This window comes from Pteronotus mesoamericanus, unplaced genomic scaffold (genome assembly GCF_021234165.1).
Source record: "Pteronotus mesoamericanus isolate MK-2021 breed Mesoamerican mustached bat unplaced genomic scaffold, CSHL_Meso_final scaffold_651, whole genome shotgun sequence".
NCBI classification, from domain to species: Eukaryota; Metazoa; Chordata; class Mammalia; order Chiroptera; family Mormoopidae; genus Pteronotus; species Pteronotus mesoamericanus.
Genome location: NW_026555325.1, coordinates 37,701,677 through 37,725,349, shown reverse-complemented (window position 1 = coordinate 37,725,349; position 23,673 = coordinate 37,701,677). Strand labels below are relative to the sequence as shown.

The following is a 23,673-nucleotide window of genomic DNA, read 5'->3' as shown; positions in this document are numbered from 1 at the left end:
TTCATCCTAGTTTTCAAATTCATAGTCACAAAGTTGTTCATAACATCTTATCTGTTTAATCTCTGTAGTAACTATAACTTTGTCCCCTTTTAATCTTGATTTAAAAATTTTTAAATACCACTGTCTTTTTCCCCTTTTGTTATTCTTTCTAGAAACATGTATATTTTATTACATTGCTGACTTTTACTTGTCCTCCTCATTATATGTTTGTTTTCTTTCTTATTAACTTCTGCTCTTAATTTTATTATTTTCTCCCATCTTAGTTTATTTTGCTGTTCTTTTTTTTTCTAATTCTTTGTGATTGAATGATTGTTTCATTAAGTTGAGCTTTTAATGTTCTTTTTTTTTCTTTCCTAGTGTAAACATTTAAAACTAAACCTTTAGGAACCTCTTTAACTGTGCCCTGAAGTTTTGGCACATAATATTCTTATAATCAACCTGGTATTTTTCTAAATTTCTATTTTGATTTTTTGATTGAGAGGTTGTTCAGAAATATATTTAAGATTTTCAAATATTATGTTTCTCTAGTTATTTCTTTTATTGTTTCTAACTGGAGTACATTGGGGTTAAATGATATGTTTTGCATGCAATTGATCATTTGACATGGTTATTTCAAATTGGCTAGCTTGATGACCCAGCTTTTAGTCAATTTTCATAAAAGTTCGATGTTAACTTGACTAATAATAGGAAGTGCCCTGTTGTAGGGTATGGTATAGAGAAAGGTAACAGATGTATCAGACGTACTTGCATATGAGCATGTTGATGGGCGGGCTATGGTGGGGGAGACAATACCCAATGATGGCTGTGAGATAATCTTTCCTTTTAAGGAAGGCAGAGGGACTGGGACACTATGAAGTTTTGCAGTTGGGGTTTCCATAGGCATTGAAAGTTCATTATTACTCTGTCTAAAGGAATATGTGAAAGTCTTATAGATTTGAGCAGCCCAGTATTTGTTGTGGTTTCTGTTTCTGTTGCTCCATCCTATGAAGATCCTAAACCATAGAAGAATTATAGTTGGTTAAATTGACTGCTCATTTTATTGAAACATCTCAGAAATGAATTGAGATTTATAGGATGGTTCTTGGCCCTGTTTCTTCTATGAGAATGAGTGCTAGCTGATAACGTCCAATCTTCCTAACTCTGGAGCACCAGGCATTAAAAATATGATGAATGGTGTAATTGGCTAGCTCTGCCAAGGGCTTGATCTAGTTTGTGAAAAGGCCACTGTAGCATTCTGCCAGATGGCCAAGGAAGTATCTGGAATAAGCCAGCAGGCAGGAGACCAGTGTCAGGAGGGTCTAACCAACCCTATCCAAGGTGGAATAACTTAAGACTGCCAAAATTCAGGCTGACTCAGTTCTCCAGTGTGTCTGTCTAGAAGGCTCCTACTTACAAGCAATTCTTAGAAAGCATTTTTGTGCTTTATACAGGTAAAGGCACCCTGCATGCTGAGCACACTCCTGTGTCTATCCAGACTATTTACTAATGATTCTTCATGATCGAAGCAATCCTCTGAAAGACCTAGTCACATGCTGATACCTTTAGTTTGATATGTCATTCATCCTCCCAAATTGGAGGGCTGGAGATCCCTGCCCCGCCTGGTGTTTTTGTGGAGCACATGGCCATATAACTTCTGGAAGGGCCCCAAGTACTCTCAAGCACTTGTGGCTTATTTGCAGATCAGGTAAGCTTAATAAGCTTGTGGCTTATTAAGATCAGGTAAGCACCAGTGAAATAGAGAGCCTGGATTAGAGACAGGAAAGAAAGGCTTCCAGGACACAGCGGCTTATGGCAGGTAAAAGAACTTATATGGAACTGACCAGCCCCAGGGATACTTCTGGAAGGTGGATGGGCAGCAGTGACCTCCTTGTTCCAAGTCCTCTTTCCTGTGGATGATGACCAATCTTTTCTTACCTGGACTTTGTGTGGTTGAACACACTCTTATGGCTGAGAGATTTGTTCTTATTATTTTCTTCCAAACTTTACCCACTGGTTTAATAGTTTGTTGAAAATTTTGTTTTGAGAACCAATGTCAGGTTACTAGATTTTGGTTTTCAGTATTCATCCTTTTAGAAAATCAGAATATTCTCTAGCATTTTATATGCTATGTCACATAAGATATTATGATATTAGCAATTAAATGTGGAGGGGTAAGAGTCAGAGAGTTGAAAGATCCATCCATTTCAACTATTGGAACATTGCTCACCCTGGCTGGTGTGGCTCAGTGCATTGAGGGCCAGCTTGTGAATCAAAAGGTCACTGGTTGATTCCCAGTCAGGGCACATGCCTGCAACCCAACAGGTCCCCAGGTGGGGGCATGTGAGAGGCAACCCATCTATTGCACATCAATCAATGTTTCTCTCCTTCCCTTCTCTAAAAATAAACAAAATCTTTTAAAAAAAGAACATTGCACAACTATAGTATCTTGGCAAACTTTTTGGTTTTTGTTCTTTGTGATTTTCAGAAAATATAAAATTCCTTTGGAATTCTCTGTAGCAATTCAATTGGTCTTAATTTTTATGGTAAAGGGTTTAATCTTCAGGGTGATAATGCCTAAAAAAACCCCAAAGCCATTTAGACTTCTGCTATATCTTGCTAAAAGTAGGGAGTGTTAACTCTATTTTTCACATATCTATGGTATTTAAGAAGAATGACCCACCTCCAACTTGGCAGTTGTCATTTTATAAATCTTGCCTCCTTTGATTGGCAATCCAATAGTAAAACAACTTCTATCTCTTTGGAGGACAGTTTTGAAGCTATAGGGCTGTCCTGGATAGTAATGCCATCACCCCAAGGTAACTATGCTAATTAGTCCTTCTTTAATTAAACTTCTTTTCTTCATGTCATTTTCCCATGTCATGATCAAACAACATATAACATATATAATAATAACTTATAACACTTTTTAGTGGTAGTTTGTATAAACCATAACATAATTTCCTGTTGAATGTTTAGGTATTCTTCAGTTTTTATCATAAATTCTTAGAAATAAAATTATTGTATTGAAGAGTATAACTATCTTAAAGGATTTTGCTATTTATTGCCAAATTGACCTCTGTATATATTAAGCTAATTTGTATTCTCATCAGCAATGTAATAAAAGTAAACTTTTCACAAAAACTTTCAATAAAGCTAGGTATCTTTACATCTTATATTTTAACCTTTGCCAATTTTATAGAAAAAAACTATAGCTGTTGTAATTTGACAGTTTTCATGTACTTATAGTCCATCAAAACTTTTTCTTGTTAGTTACTTATTCTTATCTATTGCTTGTTTTCCTCATTAACTTGTAAGAATTTAACACTTTTTCAGCGTATGTGTTTAAAAACATTTTTCCAATTTTATCTTACTTGAATAATACAAACACAGTGAAAAGCAAAATAAAATTGGAATTGAAAACTTGTAGTAGTCAGATCTATTGGTCTTTCCCTTTATGCTTCCTCCCTTTGGTCTTACGGTTGAAAGACTTTCTACTTCTATGCCGTGCCTCATATTCTATGAAAAACATGCCCACCCACCTTTTTAATAACCCTGAGCACAGACCATCACTTATTAAACTAATTTAGAACTTTGTCTTTTTCTAAACTAATGATAGTAAATTTCCCTTTGTATTATGATAAACAATGTCAAACACCACTCAGTCAGATTGGATGTACTGGACAATATAACCATAATGAGGCTATAATATCAGCCAGTTTCCATGACCTTTAAGAATTGCTTTCTAATACTGCATAAAATTTCACCGATGATTCATCATTCTTACAATAAAATACTTGCTGCTTTACAAAAAAAGAAAAAAAGACTTGTGCCTCATAAAATTATTTAAATGTTTATTTATATTTCTTCCATTATTTTATTTTTGACATTTAACTATTTAAATAATAAAAATGTTTTAATTGCTTCAAGTAGATGATAACTTTATTGTTTATCACTCATTGTTCATTCTTCCACTGAAAAATTTTGACCATTTGCACTTCTGATATGAATTTATTTCAGTTAGAACAAATTTAGGAAATGGAATTAGTCTTATTTTTATTGGCTGCTTTGGGTAAAGATTTGATGGAAAAGAAGGCCAACATTTGAACATAAGGCTATTGGTTTTCTGAGTGCAAATTTAGGATTCACGTGGTAATATGTTGATATATGCATTCTCATAATATTCACTGTTATAGTTAATATTTAAACTTTTTTAATGCTAGGATTTCATGTTAAAGTAACAAACGTACATTAACAAACTGCTCCACCACCTACAAATATTTTGTGAAAGAATTCAGAGACAAGATTTTTGTTTAATGTAGAGCACCGGCATTCTGTGAATACATAGTAATAACAACGGTAATAATTTTGCACTTTTTTCTCAGCAGGTATTAAATTAGGAGGCCCAAAGCACTGACTATCTATTTACCATATGCCATGTCTTTGTTTTTATGTAATCTAATCTCAAGCCTTCCATCAATTCAGAATAATTAGTTATCCTTCTTTGTATGGAGAAAAGCAGAAGAGTACATTTAAAATCATTAAAGACTAATCAGAATTTTTAAGAGCTTAGCCTTCCAAGCATTTTCTGGAAAATAATTGTTGTTTATGATAAATCATAGATGTAAGGAGATGCTTTATGAATTGGAACTAAATGAATGTTACTAACTGATGTACCAATAAAAGCAATTTTCTTTTAAGCTTCAGATAGTTTGGCAATCTATCAATTAAAGTTTCAGCAGCTTATTCATTTTATATTTTATATTTCCATTAGCTTCTCAACATTGCAACTCTGAAGGCTCTTGAAAGATGATGTAGATAAAATGTGGGACTGAACTTGGGCTCCAAACCTTCCTTTGCAGGGGTGGGCTGGTAGGGTGCTGGGGAAGGTGTGCAGGCCCTGGATCTTAAGCCTTCAGGGAAAATGGGTGGAAAACAACAAAACAAAACAAAAGCTAGCAAATAAACTTATGAAAGATGTAAAGCCATGGTTTACAATCTATTCCCCTCAGACCCCTAGAGGCCTTGGCTTTATTAAGGGATCTCTAATTCAGTGGTTCTTAACACGGACCAACAGCCGAAGTAGGAGCTCTACCACAGCCCCTCCTACCAATTATTTAATTGGTCAGGGTGGGGCTAAGACATCACTAGTTATCTAGAGCTCCCCAAGTGATTTCCAGTGTTAGCAAGGGTTGCCAACCACTGTTCCATTCCGATGGATACCTAATAGTGTCTGTACATTGAAGAAATTGCATAAATACATACATATCTTGTATCACCTTTTCTCTACAACTTTTGGACACAATAGCTCATATAAAAATTCATTAAATATTTTATAGAATGAATAGGGACTCTTTGAATTTACATGTTCCCCCATTCAGATGTTCTAAAAACATAATTACCATTATGGATGTTCTCAGACTTGAAGAGTTTGAACATCTTGGCTGTAAAGCAGAGGTTCCCAAATCCCGTACCGGTCCGCGGCCTGTTTGCCAAGCTTGCAACCTAAGCTCCCCTGAGCTCCGCCTCCTTCCCCTCCCCGCCCCGCCCAACCGGTCAGCGGTTTCGAGAAGGTTGGGAGCCGCTGCTATGAAGTACCCAAGGTGGAGTTGAGATTGTGGTTAAAACAACCACTCGTAAAAGTCAAATGGTGCTCAAGACTAGTTCTTGGCTTTATCATGTACGCTGGAAAAGCGTACTATAAAATGCTCCGCAGAGAAGCCTTAAATACAGAGGGGATAAAATAAGTCTTATGTGATCCATCCTTACCAGGAGTCTGAGACCTGGATAAGATTTGAAGACACTTGAGAGTCTTCTCTGAGAAAGTGTAAAGGAGACAGGATGGATTCCCTTTTGCGTTCAGGCTTTTTCTGTGTCTCTAAAACACGTCTCTTGGGGGCTGGTGGGATTGTTGAGTGCAACAAATGTAGCTCTTTTCTCAAGGACCTGAAAGCTCAGACTGAGGAGTTGGTTCTTTCTACGACCTTAGGGGACCTTGCAGGTGGGATCCGTTTTCTGGGCGTGCTCTGTGGCATCACATTCAACGCAGGAACTTACAGAACAGGCTGCAAGTGTGAGATCTTAGGTCAGAAATATATGCATTTACTCTTCTCTTTGTAGTGGGCACAATTCCATTGCTAAGAAGTGAAAATTGCTTTTGGCTCTATGACTTTGTCTTTTTAAATATTAAAAATTACAGCTGAGTGTCACATGCTAAAAAACCGGTCTGCACAAAAGGGACTGAGAAGATCCCAGCACTTCTCAAGAGCAATTATACTTCAAATATCTGAGATAAGAAAATATTATGACATAAAAATGCTAGAAGCTAGAAGAGTCTACCACAATCATAAGAAACTCATTCTAGATTTTAACAACCTTATTAAAGAAGCCCTTACTTCAATTTATTAGAAAACTCTCCTGTTGTAGATCATTTCTTATTCTTTTGTCCTAAGGGGGATGAATAAAAATGGGACACCATTCTCCATGTGATATTTCATTATAAATCTAGAAGCATTTGTTAGTTTCTTATTCAAGTTTCCATTTTCAGCGATAAATAGGCTCAGTATTTCTACCTCTCGATCGGTCCTGTTTCCTCCTTTCGTGGCATCCCGCGCAGCTTCGCTGGTGAGCGTGGTGAGCTCCTGAAGACCTCAGGTTAAAAGTTGTTGAGCAGAGTCCCTCTTTCTTACCTAAATAGTCTCTCCTTTCCAGTCCAACTCTTTTTCCTAAATTAAAAAAAATATGTATGTGTATATTTATACAACATACCTATAGGAATATATTAATTTATTTACATATCTCGAACTACTTGGGGGGCAATGCCACCATGTGGATGGCCCATAGTCTACCAAACCTCAAAACGTCCGCAACGGAGCTTATGTTCCCCAGTCAGAATCTGTCCCTCCCTGGGGCCCTCACTCAGTGATCACTTCACCACTCACCCAGGTACCTGGACCAGATAAACGGAGTCGTTTTAGACTTCTCTAACTTTAACAACCTTTCATCAAATTAATCTGCAAGACCCGTTGGTTCTACCTCCTAAGGACCTTTCAGCTCAGCCCTTTGCCCATCACCCCTACCACCACGCACCATCATCCCAGCCCAGAGGTGGTTTATCTTTCACCTGGACCTCTTGCTTCCAGTCCATTCTTTACAGAGAAGCAAGAGTAGTTTTTCTAAAATGAAGAATCGGTCATATGACTCCCACCCACCTTCTCAAAACCCTCTAGTGACCCCCGTCCTCTATGATAAATTTATAATTCTAAACAGGGTCACGGGCGTCCCCTCATCAGCCTCCAGCTGGTCTCTCCTGTCACAGCTCTGACTTTCTTTAAAAGCTATTTTCATCTTTTAATTCCTCAAATTTACCAGCTTTTGATTGCGAGTTTTGAATACTGTTTCCTCTCCCTGGGACACTGATCCTTTGGGTGTCAGCTTAAACATTTCTCTTTCTTTGGGAGATTTTTTTCTGACCTTAGACTAGTTGTGGTCCCCTGCTGCATGTGCCACAATACCTTGTTTTCTCCACAGTTACGCTCATTTGTGATCCATTGCTTGGCTTGCAAAACTACTTTTTTTTGCTATCTTTTTGAACTTTCATGCCCTTATAACAACAGAGTGATATACTTGTTTATCTAATTATTTTCCTGATTTTCATCTCCTACAATTAATTTATACCTCAATTTTGGGCTCAGCTTTCTTTATTTTTTTAATTGGAAAATTAATCTAAAGATTAATACACATGAGGAAAGTATGCTTTTGTATCAGCTTTTCTGACCTCCCTTTAGATGCATTATATCAAATTTTGAGTTAATTTCTGAGAATTATCCAATAAGTAGCATACTGGAGATATAGACAAACCATGTTTTAAGATGCATTATTTTTAAGACTTAATGAACTAAATCTTCTCAGCTTCTAAATAGGAAAATTAACACTTACCACATATAGCAACATAACTATATTTTTTCCCTCAAGCTACAAGTTTATCAAGTGGGTGTAGAGTTGGAGAATGGTGGGAAGGGTTTATAATATGCCCCCTAGTCATGCTGAATTGTTCTGTTGTTCTTATGTGTCTTTGAATAGTTTGGCAGTGAATACTCCACAGTCTTGGTGGTTGGTGTAGAGTTGGACTTTGGTGGATGAGGCCCTTCTCCAGGGAAGCAGGTTATCACAAAGGTCAGAGCAGACAGGCCATGCCTACTCCAGAGTGGATTTTCAAGTCCAGTCTAACATGGTCCATATTACTGATATTCAACCATCAGAATTCATGCTTCTCTTCTTGTTTCTGTTCTTTTTAAGGCTTTCTATCAATGAATTTTATTGATCCCACTCATAAGCTCTTTATCATTTAGGAAGATTGTTCTCATATGTGAATCGCCTATGAGCATTTAAAAAATAAAAATGCCCAGTATTGATTGATTCAATTTGGGATGTGGTAGAGCCCAGGCACTGGTGTTTTGACAATCTTCTCAGCTAACTCTCACATGCAGCCACGGTGGAGAACCACTGATTTAGGTCACAGGATGTACCTCACCTTACTTAATTAACTAGTTCATGAACCTTCTTGACTTTATTTGTAGACTTTCACCTTCATCCCAATCTCCCCATTCCAGTAAATGGCACGTCCATCGATACAGCTTCTCAAACTAAAACCTGAGATTCATTCTTCTTTCTCTAGTCCCCCCTCCGCAACCTATCATCCATCAGGAAATACCGTAGACTCAACTTCCAATACATCCAGCTAATGCTGCTTACCTCCACTGCCTTTCTCTTAACCAGACCATTCTCTCTCGTCGCCTGGACCGCGGAGATGTCCTAACTGGATTCCCGTGGTCCAGTCCTGTGCCATCTTCCACAAAGTTCTTAATTTTAAAAAATGGTCTTTAAATTTTTATTAAAATATATTTCAAAGATTTTGATAAGAATAAGCCATTGAGGTTTATAAAATCTTAACATTGTAATATCCTTGATCACAGTTTTTTTTTAAAGAAGGAAACTTTGTTGTTAAAGTTCAAGTCTCCTCCCTACTTCTCTCTGATGACATTTCCTCTCTTCCTGGAGTACGTGGGAATATGCCTGTGGGAATCAGTATACAAGACAGACAAAATTTCTGCTGTCTTAAACCTTCTCTACTACTTGGGTGAGATCAAGTAAACTAATAGGTTGATTTCAGGTAATGCTAAGTGCTGGATAAGGGATCATGCGATCCTTTTGCTTTAAGATTTTTAATGATTTCTTTTTATTGCATTTTAGATTAATATAACTCCTTTCCAGGCCTATGAAGACTTAGCACCTCTACCATTATCCCTTCGACTCCCTATGCCTTCACCACATGGGCCTTGGAGTTTTTGAAACTTGTTTTTTCCTGCCTCAGGACCTTCACATACATTGTTCCAGCTTCCTGAAAAGTTCTTTCCTCCATTCTTTAGCTAATTCTTACTCGTGATTCAAGTTCACATGCATTGTTCCAGCTTCCTGGAAAGTCCTTTTTACCATTCTTTGGCCCATTCTTACTGGATGCAATTCACACCTTACTTGTCTGATTTTCTGAGGGACCTTCCTTGATCCCCATAAAAAAAGGTCCCTCAGATTAAGTCTCTTTCATGGCACCTTGATTCTTTTCCTCAGGATCACCACAACACATGATTATACATTTATATGTCATCTGCCTCACCGACTAGATTGTAAGTTCCATGAAGGCAGGAATGATTCTTCTTTTGCTTTCTGTCGTGTCTCCTAGCCCACAGCCTGACACATAATGGTTCCTCAGTGAATTAAAAAAAAAAGAAATTGACTGCACCAATTGGTGTTTTTCTGAAAGTTTGGTTGCAGGCTCATTGTGAGCATGAAATTTGGTTTTGTTTGCGTTTCTAATTTCCCTCTTTCCTTCAGGGCTCTCCCCTCACTGGGTAAGGGTGTAGGGTGGCTTCCATAGATCCTCAGATAAGAACCACACCTTATATGGAGTCAAGGGCTCCTGACCTTGTGATGCTGGGGATACCACAGGCCTTGTCAGAAGGCCAGCAGTGTTTGGTCTTGAGGCTTGTCCACAGCCAGCCTCCCTAGGCCCTTAGTCAGATAAAATTCATAGCTCTAGATGCTGGTGGACAGCTGTGCTTCATTTTTGTTTCTTAAGCTTCTGTGAACAAGAGAGTATCTAGGCATTGGGAGAAACCTCTCTTCAGCCCCTGGCTTGAAAGAGGGAGCCTGGATCCAGCTTATCGCCTTCTTTGGAACATTTTTAGAAGCTTTTACCCTTTTAGGAGCCAGTCTTTTCTCACTTTTTTAGTCTCATTCTCCCCTCCGTCCCTCCCTTTCGTCCTTCCTTCCCTCCCTTTCTCTCTCTTACCATTTGAAAGTAAGTTGAAGGTATTAAAACATTTCACCTCAAAATACTCTAGCATGTGTGTCCTAAAAATAAGAACATTTTCTTACACAATTGCAACACCACTATCACAGTCGAGAAAGTTTATGTTGATACATTGATACTACCTAACATAAAGTCCATGTTCAACTTTTTCTAATTGTCCCCTCCAAAAATTGAATAACAATTTTCAATGAAGGATCACATTATTTAAATTCCAAGAGTCTTTTCTTTAAATCAGCTCATCTCCCATGGATTTATTTTATTTTTATTTAAAATTTTCTTCATCTTTCACAATATTGACATTTTTGAAGAGTCCAGGTCAGGCTTCTGACTGACCAATAACCTGCATTTTTCTTATTTTCTTTTTGGTGATGCGTGTCCTTATTGCATCTCATCAGGAGGCACGTGACCCTATTTTGTCTCATTAATGATGATGTTACTTGTTTAAGGTAGTGTCTATCAGATATCTTCATGATAAAGGCATCTTTTCTCTTTGAATTTAATAAGGAATTTTTGGGATGTCACTTTGAGATTGTGTGCATATCCTGTTTAACAACAACTTTTCACCCGATGGTGCTAGCCTGTATGGGTGGTCCTCACTTGGATCCATTATTATATTGGTAGTTCCAAAATAGATATTAGATAATTTTACCACTCCTTCCACATTTTTTAGTTGACATTCTGTAAAGAAACTTTTTGTCTCCTCCCTCCCAACCACACTTTTTAAACATTATTATTTTAAAAGTATCACTATGGGCTCATAGGCTCGTTTTTGTCTGTCTGTTTTTTACAGGGTCATTTGGCCAAAAGTGAACTACTGACTCTCTGAATACTTTTTCACAGTGCTTAATATATATTTACTATGTATTTTTACATGGAACTTTAGAGCAAGATGTCTGTATGAAATAACATATTTTAGTAAATAGCACAGTGTGGTGTTCCATTTAAAAACATTTGCCCATTCCCTAATTTTGATATGTTGTTGTAGTCAGGATTAAAGTTTCTCTCTTGGCTAACAACTATGGCGGTGATTTATTTTCATTTATATTTCTTTGATGAATTCAACATGAAATGAAATCTGTTATTGTTATTAAAATTTGTAGGGTAAAGTTGTCTTTAATAAGGCACCATGAACAAAGATACAGGGATTAGCAAAGTAAGTGTACAGTTGTTTGTATAGAAAAAAACATGAAGGTTGTGATTATTACAATAGCTTTATTAACTCTGTGTTGTATGTACTCACAAGTGTAAACCCACTTTTGCCCACCGCTCTGCACTTCTCTCTCCTTCTCCCTGACAATGCACATGCAGTTTACACTCTCGCTGTCTCATTTTTTAGGATAGAAGATTCAATGATGAAATCGACAAGCTAACTGGATACAAGACAAAATCACTGCTGTGTATGCCTATCCGAAGCAGTGATGGTGAGATTATCGGTGTGGCCCAAGCGATAAATAAGATTCCTGAAGGTGCTCCATTTACTGAAGATGATGAAAAAGTAAGATTTCATTCCTTTTGTGACTTGCACTCTTCTCCTGATCATTGATTGCTATTCTCCCTGAAAAGGACAGGAATTATGTGAATAGCTGTTGGATGAGCCTATTCATGAATCAAAGAGCTTTTTTTCATTTTATACAAAAAGTAATGGGAGTTTTTTTTTTATATTTTATAGAATGTGGTCTAATTGAAAATAATTACTTAATCTTTTTCTTAGCTTGCTTTTCATTACAAGCCTCAGTAACATGCTTATTCTTCTCAGGTGTTTATCTTCCTCATAAGTAAGCTTTTTAAACAAGAAGCACACTACTGCCACACAGGGCCCAAGAGGAAAGAGGGGATAGATAGATTACTATGTTTCAGAGCACTTTCTCTTGTATTTTTATAATTACTGCAAAGAATTGTTTTCTCAGTTCATATATAAAAATCTCAATAAAATAAATGTTATTTAATTGTTCTGCCAAATTGCTAATGAAAAAAAGCATAATTTTTTTTTATCTCTGAAGAGCAGTTGACCTTGGTAGAAGTGAGGTGCTTTTTGCTTGGAAATGTTAAGGTCTTTCACCAGTATTTATTCACCATCTCATAATAAAAGAGAGGCTTTTCAAAGAACTGAAGTTCTGGCTTTGAAACTCTTACCTTTGTATTAAACAGAATCTGGTGGAATATTTATACGATTTGTTTCGGTTTGACGAGTGCCATAGTCTTATTGGATTAAAAAAAATACTTTATTGAAGTCATTTCTATAGTTAAATTTGAACCACCCAAATCCTGGAAAAGGTTTAGAAACCCTTAGAGCATGGGAAGTCCTCAGACAATTTCTTATCAATTCAATAAACAACAACAATACGGAAGTCATGTGTGTTGATGTCACAGGTAGCACAAATAGAAACCTCAAATGTGTTAGGCCACCCTGGAGCTGCACCAGGCGGAGGGCAAGGTCCACAATAAGATGTTCTAGGACATGCAATTGGTGCCTAAGAAAGTCTCAACTGAAAAATCTGAAGAAGTTTCTTGGAAGAGATGGTATTTGAGCTGAATGCTGAAGAAAACATAGGCCTTCATAAGACAGAGGCAGGTGAGAAGGTGAGGAGTTTAAAAACTTACAAAACATAGGTCACTATGCAAATATTTTGAATGTACAAATAAAGCAAAAATTTTATTTTGCACTTTCGTACCAAAGAGGGTAGATTCCTATAATAATGTGGCTTTTATAAAGATTTAGATAGGTAGATGTGAGTTGTGTGTCTTTCCAAACACAACAACTACCTCCCATGACATCTCCCTAGCGTTTAGTTTATACGCAGGGGGCGTCCTGCATTCACTCTGCCTTTTTTATTTAATAAGATCCCATTATATACTTAATTCTAATTTGTGATTTCATTTATGACAGGTTTGTTTTCTGGAGCTAGGACTTCATGAGCCGTGAAGAGTCTGCACAGGGCTTTGTACCTGTCTTGAGCAGCATCCACGTGTAGCTCTGCTTAAAACAAGGGCTGGGACCGAGTTCACACTTGGTTGAGGACAAGCAGCCTGCTTTGGATGAGCCATTTACTCTCTGACTCAGTTTCCTCATCTGTTAGTTATACTCTCCACCATTCTACAGCATGAGAATTAAATAGGGTTATAAATAATAAATACCTTGAAAAATATAAGAAACTAGGCAAGCGTAAAATATATATTTTTATTTTTAAACTTTATTTTCCCAAAGAGTTTAAAGTGTAGGAGTATTTTAGTTATTTATCTCCAGGCAAATTATTTCTTAGATTCAATCTCATTTGAGTATTTTCTGGCTCCACATTGTTATATTTTTCTCCTCTGCAGTTATCCCATATTCCCACAGGACATTTTATTTTCCAACTTTTCCAGTTCCCCTCCTGATTTAAAAACTCTACTCTAGTCTCACTTCTTAGAAGAAGCCTTACCAGTTAGGGCAGGTAGATTGTGTTCATGCAGGTGGCACTGGATGGAGAGTATTTATCTCAAATTCTACATCTGGTTATTCTTCTTTCCTGCAAGGTTTCTATATGTTACAAACCAGACAGGGGTGGTGAGGGAGAAAAGCACAAAATGTAGAAATGAGTATTGGGAAAGAACAAGACTAGATACTTTTTCCAAATAAGAGAAGACACTGTGGTATAATAGCTGCATATAGGCCACATAGTGTGTCTACCTGGGTTGAAATTACACCTCTGCTATAACCTGTGTAACTTTAGGCAAGTTATTGAGCTTCTCTGTGCTCCGATTTTCTCCTTTTAGAAGAGACACTATAGTAATAATCCTTATAAGACTATAGGGGGATTAAATGAGTATAGGGAAAGGGCTTCGAAGGGCACCTAGCACATAGTAAATCCTCCTAAAAGATTAGCTTTTACTGACAGCACAGATGAGATGGAGTCAGGTCTCAGTTGAAAAAAATTACCTCTGTATGACTTAATTAAGCACACTCTATGACATTTCCACTACTGGAATTTCAACAATGAAAGAGAGATATACTTCTTTATAAATTCACAATTCTCATGTATAATCATTAAAGCATATACTGTTTTACTTGATAGTACAAGATTATGCTTCCACTAAGTTGTATTCTATTTTTAATGTGAAGTTATTTCTTAGTTATATATCCACATGTAAATGCAATCTGTCATTTTTAGGGATTATAAAGTTTTCTTCTTTTTCTTTTTCTATGTAGCCTAGACTGCTTAGCCACTGTCCTTTTACTGGAAATTTGGGTTGTTTCCAGTTTTTCACTAATACAAATAACCCCTGAATGAACATCTGCAACAAATTACCTTTTCCTTTTGTGTTATTTACCTGGGGTGTATTCCAAGGACTGAAATTACTGAGTCAAAGGGCAAGAAAAGTTTTATAGCTCTCATTGCAAGTTATCAAATTGCTTTCAGAAATATTGAACCCATTTCCAGTGGTAACAGCACACATATACCTCTTTTTGCAGGGTACCGCCAACTTCATTCAATTCACATTCTGAAACTCAAATTACTTTTCCTTAGTCAGCCAGGCAGGCTTCAGACACCCTATTCCCACATTCGCTAGTATAAATTCTGCAGTAGAAGTTCCAGTGTTATCTACAGGTGAGGCAAGGAAGGGAAGTGGAAGCTGGTGCTTAGAGTTAGGTAAGGGGCTCCAGGCCGGAGGGCCTTCGAGGCAGTTTTGAGCAAGTTGCTCAAATCCCTCTGTACGTCAGAACTTCCATAACAGGGTTGTTGTGAGAAGTAATATAAATAATAGATGTAAAGTGCTCAGGGTAGCACTAATTATCAGTAAATGAGCTTCATCTCACCATCTATTTTAAAGTCAAACTTTTGTTTTAATGACATTAAAATCATTATGCTCTTTAAAACTCTTGCATAATTAGTAATAATTTAATCAGCAATGGTTAGAGTTTTGTGTGAAATATATTCTACCATATGTACATATTAATAATTTAAGTTACTACTGACAAATTATGAGTTTGGTGATTCATGTTCGAAGTGCACACAAAGGCAGATTGCAGAGAAGAGATGATTGGAATTTTCTGGTTCACTTCATGGGTATCCAGCAAATGTTTCTGTTTTTCAGCGATATGTACAAGCTACCTGATTTAGGTGGTAGGACATCCCATTAATTTATCACTTCATTATTCCCGGGTGAGTAAAGAGAGGTTTTCTTTTGCAGAATAAAATAATGAGAGATGAGAGCAAACATTTGTTATCAAGATTTATGGACACTCCAGATGAAACCTAGTATCTGGAAATGAGCACAGGTTCTTATCCGCCCTTACCAGGTGGCATACACCTGGGCCCCAAGGAACCATTTCTTACTGCGGTGTTGCACGAAGAGTATGTGTACTGCAGTTACTTTCAAACAGTGGACATATAAGTAGTTGTGGCTTATAGTTGTTCTTTGGCTCATCTCCACAGAGCTTCTTTAGGCTGTGATCACCTTTCTCCAGCTCATTATTTAGAGTGTTCAGCTAGCCTGCTGCTCTCTTTTGTGCCAACATGTTCAGACACCCTGAAGAGCTGGGATGCAGCCAACTGAGCTTGGCTGCCTCAGGAATGGCCACATTCCAGGAACTTGTTATGGTGGCACTGCCCTCCCTGCCAGTGGGTGTTGAGGATGGTGCATGGGTGATGCTAATGAATCTCACAGAAGCTGGAGTTTTGTTATTTGCAACAGGCCTGAGACTCAAAGGTAGAGAATAGGGAAGATTTTATAAGCTCTTGGCCTTATATTTTTAAGCTGTTCCCGACTGTGCAAAAGCTAATATTTAGGATCCTGGTGAGGTGTCAAAGCTTCAAAAGGTATTAAAATTCACTTTAGTGAGGAGGCAAGATGCTGAATACATTACACTGATAGAAGTTATAAACTGGTGGTCCCAGAAGACTGAATGCAACTCACAGATGTGTGACTTGCATGGAATTTGACTGACATGAGACTGATTTTCTTTTTGAAAACCTTTAGACACGGCTGCAAGCTCTAGTTCTGCCATTATAACCAATACTAACTAGTCAGTTTATATAAAATCAATATAATGGGAGCAAAGATGGACAGGTTTCTTCTATTATCTTATGAAGAATTAGTTTCTACACAAAGGTACTTCTCAAAAAGTCATTAAAAAAACTTTTTATATAGGTGGTTAGTGAGATTAACAACTCTGTAAGGCAAGCTTATATGTTTTTCTATTAATACTTCATTGTCTTTTGGATATTCAAATGCTAAATGAGCAATGAATTCACTAATTGTAAGAAGTGGCCTTTGTGTTCTGATCTCATTTTTTCCCTTTTCTGCCTATATTCCAATTAACTTAGATTTTTAAGCCTGTTGCAATAAAATTATAATTAATAATCAGTTTAGCAAAAAGTTTTTACAAGTCTTGTTAGATGGCTTATGATTAAAAGTTATGCTTGATCAGTAAGATTTCAGTCCTGGAAAAGTTTGGATGGAATCTGGTAACTTACGTTACCTACATTTAAACTGTCTAGTCATTGCACTCTTTGCCTTTTAACAGCTGTCACCCAGGTCCCATATAATCATGCGGAACTACAAGCGCTTCAGAGACCCATTTGTTCATGTCCTGTGTGCTCACTGGTCCACCTCTGACCAAGAGATTCAGAAACAAGCAAGATTTATGAGAAGAGTATTCCAAACACTGCACTTGTCAGAAGTCAGGTTAAACTTCAGGGAATTTTTCTATTGGAGAAATGCTGTCGTAGGCTTCTACCTCTGTGCCCTCCCTCTTCCTAAGGCAGAGTCTAACTTCAGGGTAAGAAAGCAAGTCTGCCTGCCAGGACCCAGCTTACGAGTTAACACTCAATCAAAACTGGTTGCCTTGCCCCCAATTTGTTTTTGTGTTTCCCATTCCCATACTTTCACTTATATTCTTATCTAATTGTGCAAAATTCTCCTCTCCTTTACCTTCTTTGAAGGGCAAAGTTAAATCAAATTCGTCATCTCAGACTTAAGTAGGCACTAGTCCTAAAGTGATTATTGTTTGTCCTTAATAGTGGCTTTTAATATTTTATAGTTTAACATTTTTTCAGATGTCTGCAGTGATTGCAGTTGGATTTTGACTAACCATGACCAAATATTCAGGAAGTAAAAAAAAAAAATAATTAATTGACAAAATGAAGGGCAATATCTACATTTGTATTTCAGATGCAAATAATACATGGTTTGCCTGCAGACTTAAAACCTCCTGCAAAAATTCTCATGTCCTTAGATGGCTTATATGCTGGTTTTTGTAATTTCCTGCTTCTTGAGCTTCTCTTTTTATGTTTCTAAGAGTTACCAAGGAAATGATAAGTGCTTAGATACAGCATCCTTCTTTCTATCTCTTTTCATATACTTTGCAGAACACTGTCAGATAGTTTGCATTTATCGGGGACATGAAATAGCAAGACCATGAACTAAGTGAACTACATTAGGTACAGGACAATAACTGCACAATGGGGAGGATTTTGAGTGATCATTGATCCAAACATCATTTTTAACGACCGAATAGTGTTTCTTTATGTGGAAGAACCATTAATCCATTCACTGCTTATTGAGTTTCTACTTGTAGATAGTATTGTGTTTAAGGCACTGTTCCAAGTACTGAGGTTAAACTGATGAATAAGACAGACAAAAATTCCTGACTTCTCAATTTCATTCTTGTGGTGAAGACAGACAGTGACAAAGGAAATATATAAGTAAATAACATAACTTCAACTAATGATTTGATGATTTAAAAAATTTAGATAATCCAACAATTTTTTTCTTTAAATTTTATTCATGTGGTTGTGTTACCATCAGTATTTAGTGATATATCAATAAAAGAAAGGGGAGCAAAGGGAACTAGACATTGGGCTTAATAAACTGGGGAGCACGAGCCTGCTTGCTGAGCCAGGAAGCTACAGCTTCGCACCCTTGGGGATTACAGCATTGCTCCGCCAAGGGAATTAACACTCTTCCCTTCCCCCTTCCAGTACCAGATTGTTGGGCACAGGGAGAGGTGCTGGACCATACAAACCTTTTGGTCTAACCAGAGGGTGTGGTCTCATCCAACAAAAACTTGGGAAGTTGATTAGTCCTTTTGTAAATGTCCCTGGTTATAGCCTCAGGGGAAAAAAGAAGCTCCCTCTCTCTTGCTTGTGACCTGCGCTTGACCCAGGCCCTCATGCATCCTCTCTCCATAGCCATGTGGCCTTAGCAGCCCCGTGGCCCATGGCTGTGTGGACTCCACATGTAGGCTCCAGGTAAGACCCCGAGTACCTCAGCACAGCAATGGATTGCAGCCAGGAATACATGCTAAGCTGGCCAGGTGCTGGGCTGGGCTGGATAGGACTTTAATTTGGAGTAGAAACTCTGGGCAGTGGCCTTCACCCTGGCCCTGCTGCTGGCAGGATTGGACTTCCTTCATGGCAAGGTGGACAGAGATGGGACATTGGGAAGTCAGGAGCGGAAACCCCTTAATTTTACATCATCAGTGAAGTTTACCATGGAACCCCATCCTCCTGTGCAGGCCTTAGGGCACTCTTTTCCTCGTTGACACTGCAAGGGCTTATTTTCCACTGGTAACAATAACAATTGTGCTTAATTAAGTCTAGGTAATATCAAAAGGGCTCACAGTAGACTAGGATCTTTCACTAGGGAGCAAGAATTGATCCAAAGCTCTCTCTCAAAAACTTATGGTAAGTTTACAAATTCTTCAACTGAATCTCTTTTTTTCTTCTAACCTAACCTCCAGGTATTCACATAAAATTTGTGTCGCTCTAGGCTGTTTTGAGCACTAAACCTGAAGTACAAAAAAATACTGTCTTTTTATTATGCTCATTTCAAATATCTCTGTTCTGCATCATCTTGATGCATGAGTATCAAGCCACAATCACAATATGAATCCACCATCACCTGAACCAGGGAAGCTGAACCCTCCAGGCTGTGCATATACGGTGCTAGACAGACAGGAACCTGGGGTGTCTGGGAGGAAAAGATCAGGGACTGAGGGGGGTGTGGTGCATTCTGATATTCAGTGACCAATACAGCCATGGCTTTCATTATTGGCATTACATGAAATTAACTTTTAGTCAAGCCGCTTCTAAAAATGCAAAAACGACAAGAAAAACTTTCTTAAAAGCTCTATCTCTGATTTATTCAGATTGGGCAAGTAAGAATGATCAGCAATCACAGATTTCAAATAAAGAAGCACTTGTTGGCAGAAAGAATTATTATTAAAGAACTAGAACAGGGTGTTGTGGATTCTTGTTTACTGGAAATTTCAAATTATAACTAAGAACTGTCTTCTTTGAATAACTAGTGTAGTGTTGCTTCTTTTACCTTAGAATGCTGAAATACTTGAATTGGAATGTTGAAAATTTAAATCAATCATTTTTGATTAAAAGTGAATTTAGTAGAATTCCAAGTATATTTGCCTGTATTTGGATTGGGAATTTATGCCTTTCTTCCTATATTTTCTTTTCCTTTCATGATGAAATTATTTTCTAATTATAAAAGTAATATAATCTTATTATAGAAAATTTGCAAAGTAGAAAAGAAAGGAAAAACTAAAATCACCCACATTTTCAGAGATAATGCTATTAGTATTTTTGGTGTATTTCCTTATATTATTTATTTTTACCTATAAATAAAGATATATTTCCAAATTTGCATCATGTAGTACACTTGGTATTTTATCATGCTTTAAGCAATTCTTCAAGGATGCAATTTATATGTTTATATTATATTTTTACCATGGAATTATGTAATACTTTATTTAATTATTTTATTTCTCAGTTTTTAAGTTGTTTCCCAAATTATAATAAAATTACAATTAATGAACTTGATAAATAAATCTTGGACCGCATCTTAAGATAGCTATATTAAGTTGCTGTTTTTGTAAAGCAAAAATATTAGTAATTTCCTATGGTTCATACTGATGCTTAGAGTTACTGGGTCAAAGAGTTTGAGCATTAATTTTTTATAAGTCTTATTGACATATAATTCACATGACATATAATTCACCCATTTAGAGTATACAATTTAATGTTCTTCAGTATATTTGTAAAGATGCATAACCATCACTACACTCAATTTTTGAACATTTAATCACCCCAGAGTAAACACCATACCTACTAGTGGTAACTCTCCATTTGCCCCCAGTTCTCTCAGTGTACTAGTCTATTTCTTGTCTCTGTGGATTTGTCTATGGACAAATTCATGTAAGTGGAATCATACAATGTGTGGTCTTTTATGACTGACTTTTTCCAGTTAGCATAATGTTTTCAAGATTCAGCCACATTGTAACACATATCGGTATTACCTCATTTCCTTTTGTGGCCAAATATTTCATGATATGGATACACCACATTTTATTTATCCAATCATCAGTTGATAAACATTTGAGTTGTTTCTACTTCTTGACTATTTATGAATTATGAGGCAATCAGCATTCACATACAAGTTTTTGTGTGAATATACTTTTTATTTTTAAAAAATGTATTTTATTGATTAGGCTATTACGGTTGTCCCAATTTTTCCCCCTTTGCCCCCCTCCACCAATCCCTTCCCTCCCGCAATCCCCTTCTTAGTTCATGACCATAGGTTGTGTATATAAGTTCTTTGGTTCCTCCATTTCTTATATGGTTCTTAACCCTATAAGAACCCTGTCTAATTATAACCCTATAATTAACCCTGTCTACTTTGCATCTACCAAGTATGCTTCTTAATCCCTGCACCTTTTCCCCCATTCTCCCACCTCCCCCTCACAACTGATAACCCTCCAAATGATCTCCAAATCTATGATTCTGTTCCTGTTCTCATTGTTGGCTAAGTTGGGTTGTTTTAGATTCACTTGTTGATAGTTGTGAATTTGTTGCCATTTTTTTGTTCATAATTTTGATCTTCTTTTTCTTAATTAAGTCCCTTTAACATTTTATGTAATAATGGCTTGGTGATGATGAGCTCCTTTAGCTTTACCTTGTCTGGGAAGCACTTTATCTGTCCTTTCATTCTGAATGATAGCTTGGCTGGATATAGTAATCTAGGTTGTAGGTCCTTGTTTTTCATCATTTTGTATAATTCTTGCCAGTCCCTTCTAGCCTGCAAAGTTTCTTTTAAGAAATCAGCTGACTGTCTTATGGGAGTTCCTTTGTAGGTAACTCTCTTCTTTTTCTCTTGCTGCTTTTAAGATTCTCTCTTTATCTTGAACCTTTAGCATTTTAATTATGATGTATTTTGGTGTCTTCTTTGGGTCCAACTTGTTTGGGACTCTCTGTGTTTCCTGGACTTGTATGTCTATTTCCTTCACTAAATTAGGGAAATTTTCTTTCATTATTTTTTCAAATAAGTTTTCAATTTCTTGCTCTTCCTCTTCTCCTTCTGGCATCCCTGTGATTTGGATGTTGGTATTTTTGGAGATGTCCCAGAGCCTTCTTATTTTCTCCTTGTTTTTTTGAATTCTTGTTTCTTCATCCTGTTCTGGTTGATTATTTATATCTTCCTTATGTTCAAATCATTGATTTAAACCCCTACTTCCTCCCTTTCACTGTTGGTTCCCTGTGGATTTTTCTTTATTTCACTTAGTGTAGCCTTCATTTCTTCCCTTATATTTTTGCTGTGTTCAGTGAGTTCTCTGAGCATCCTTACCACCAGTGTTTTGAACTCTTCATCTGATAGGTTGGCTATCTCCATTTCATTTAGTTCTTTTTCTGGAGTTGTGTTCTGTTCTTTCATTTGGGCCATATTTCTTGTGTCCTTGAATGGAAGCCTTGCTGTGTTTGTTTCTGTGTAGTAAGTAGAGCTATTTTCACCCGCTGTCTTAGCACACCTGTTAAGCTGTGTGGGGCAGAGTCTTAGGTATTCACCAGGATGGCAACCCGCTTTACTGCTTTCTGGCTCTGTATGTGGGGGAGGGGTTGCCAGAGGACAATGCTGCTGAGGCTTGCTTAGCATTTATCCTGTTTCCAGTCACTTTATCCCCTTCCCTTATGCAACTGGTGCCCTTCTAGCTGCTGCCCATGTGGTGGTTCCCAGAGTGGGTGGGTTTGCGTTTGTTCTAGGACCATTGGGCCCTTTATATGGCCTCTTCTGAGAGACCAGTAGATTCTTCTGCTGCCCCAATCTTCACTGGTTTTTACAACCGGAAGTTATGAAGTTTTATTTTCCTGGTGCTGGAACCCTGGGCTGTGTGGTCTGGCCCAGGGCTAGGATCACTCACTCCCAAGTTTTCCCTCCCAATTTTATTCATCACATGTGATTGTGGGGCTGCCTGTTCCACCAACCACCACACCATGTCCTCTCTGCCCCATCTCCCCGTATCTGCCCCTCCTACCTCTCAGGATGAATATGGCTTCTTTAAATTCTTGGTTGTTGGATTTTCATATAGTTCGATTTTCTGGCAGTTCTGGAAGGTGTTTTTTTTTAAAGGTTAGTTGTGATCTCTCTTGTAGTTGTGCGAGGAGGCAAAGCATGTGTACCTACATCTCCATCTTGACCCGAAGTCCTCAGATTTCTGATGTTAACTTATGTCCACTTTTTAGAGTTATTCTCTGTGTGCATATATTTCACAAGGAATTAATTAACCATTGATCTAAGTTAATTTTTTTTAACTAAAAGAAATAATTTGCATGATGCAAACTGATTTGGTCATAAACAACTTGGTCACAAACTACTAGACTGTTCATAATAGCTCTTAGGTACATCATAATAGCTTCTAAAAATTTTGAAGTAGTTTAAAGTTAAATGAGAGTTGACTACTTTCTTATAACTTTCCTATTTGTTTTTTTAAATATATAATCTTTATTATTTTTTTTCCATTACCATTTAGTCCACTTACACCTCCATCCCCTCATGAAAGCAGATCTCAGACTCAATTCTGCTACATATAAAGACATTTATTTAAACAAAAATTTATTGGGAATTTGGGTCAAATTGTTTAGACACTCTGTTCAGTAAGTTTTTCGAAGTTTAATCTCTCTTTGTTTTAGATAATCTAAACGCCCCTTGCAATATTTCAGAAGCAGAATCTCTTTGCTCTTGTGGTGAGCATCAGGCAACCATAATTTTTGGACCCCATGAAAGGATTGTCTGGTCTCAAGCTCCATCCCTAAGGATATAAATTTGGAACTTGCTAGATTTTTATACCCTACTAATACAGGGCTTGGGGGAGTATCTCTAGAATATTTTTGCTGATTCACATATCTTGAATACCACTCATTTCAGTAATTACAATCCTTATATAATATCTGTTGTGCTGATTAATTTCACAAGCTCCTAATTTCACCAATGAAAGTGCATATCTGACATTGGCAAAGATCCACACTATAGATGGCAGGTAAAGAATTCTGCAGCACTTGTGA

At 37.2% G+C, this 23,673-nt stretch overlaps 1 protein-coding gene across 2 annotated transcripts in view; it reads left to right on the top strand.

The window, feature by feature from the left end:
- The window catches only part of PDE11A (phosphodiesterase 11A), a 330,569-nt gene that overhangs the window by 27,720 nt on the left and 279,176 nt on the right, over nt 1-23,673 (top strand). For both annotated transcript variants that reach the window (XM_054562350.1, XM_054562348.1), the window contains exon 2: nt 11,682-11,840. In XM_054562350.1, coding sequence (XP_054418325.1) covers nt 11,682-11,840 — 159 coding nt within the window. The remainder of the gene's footprint in view (nt 1-11,681; nt 11,841-23,673) is intronic.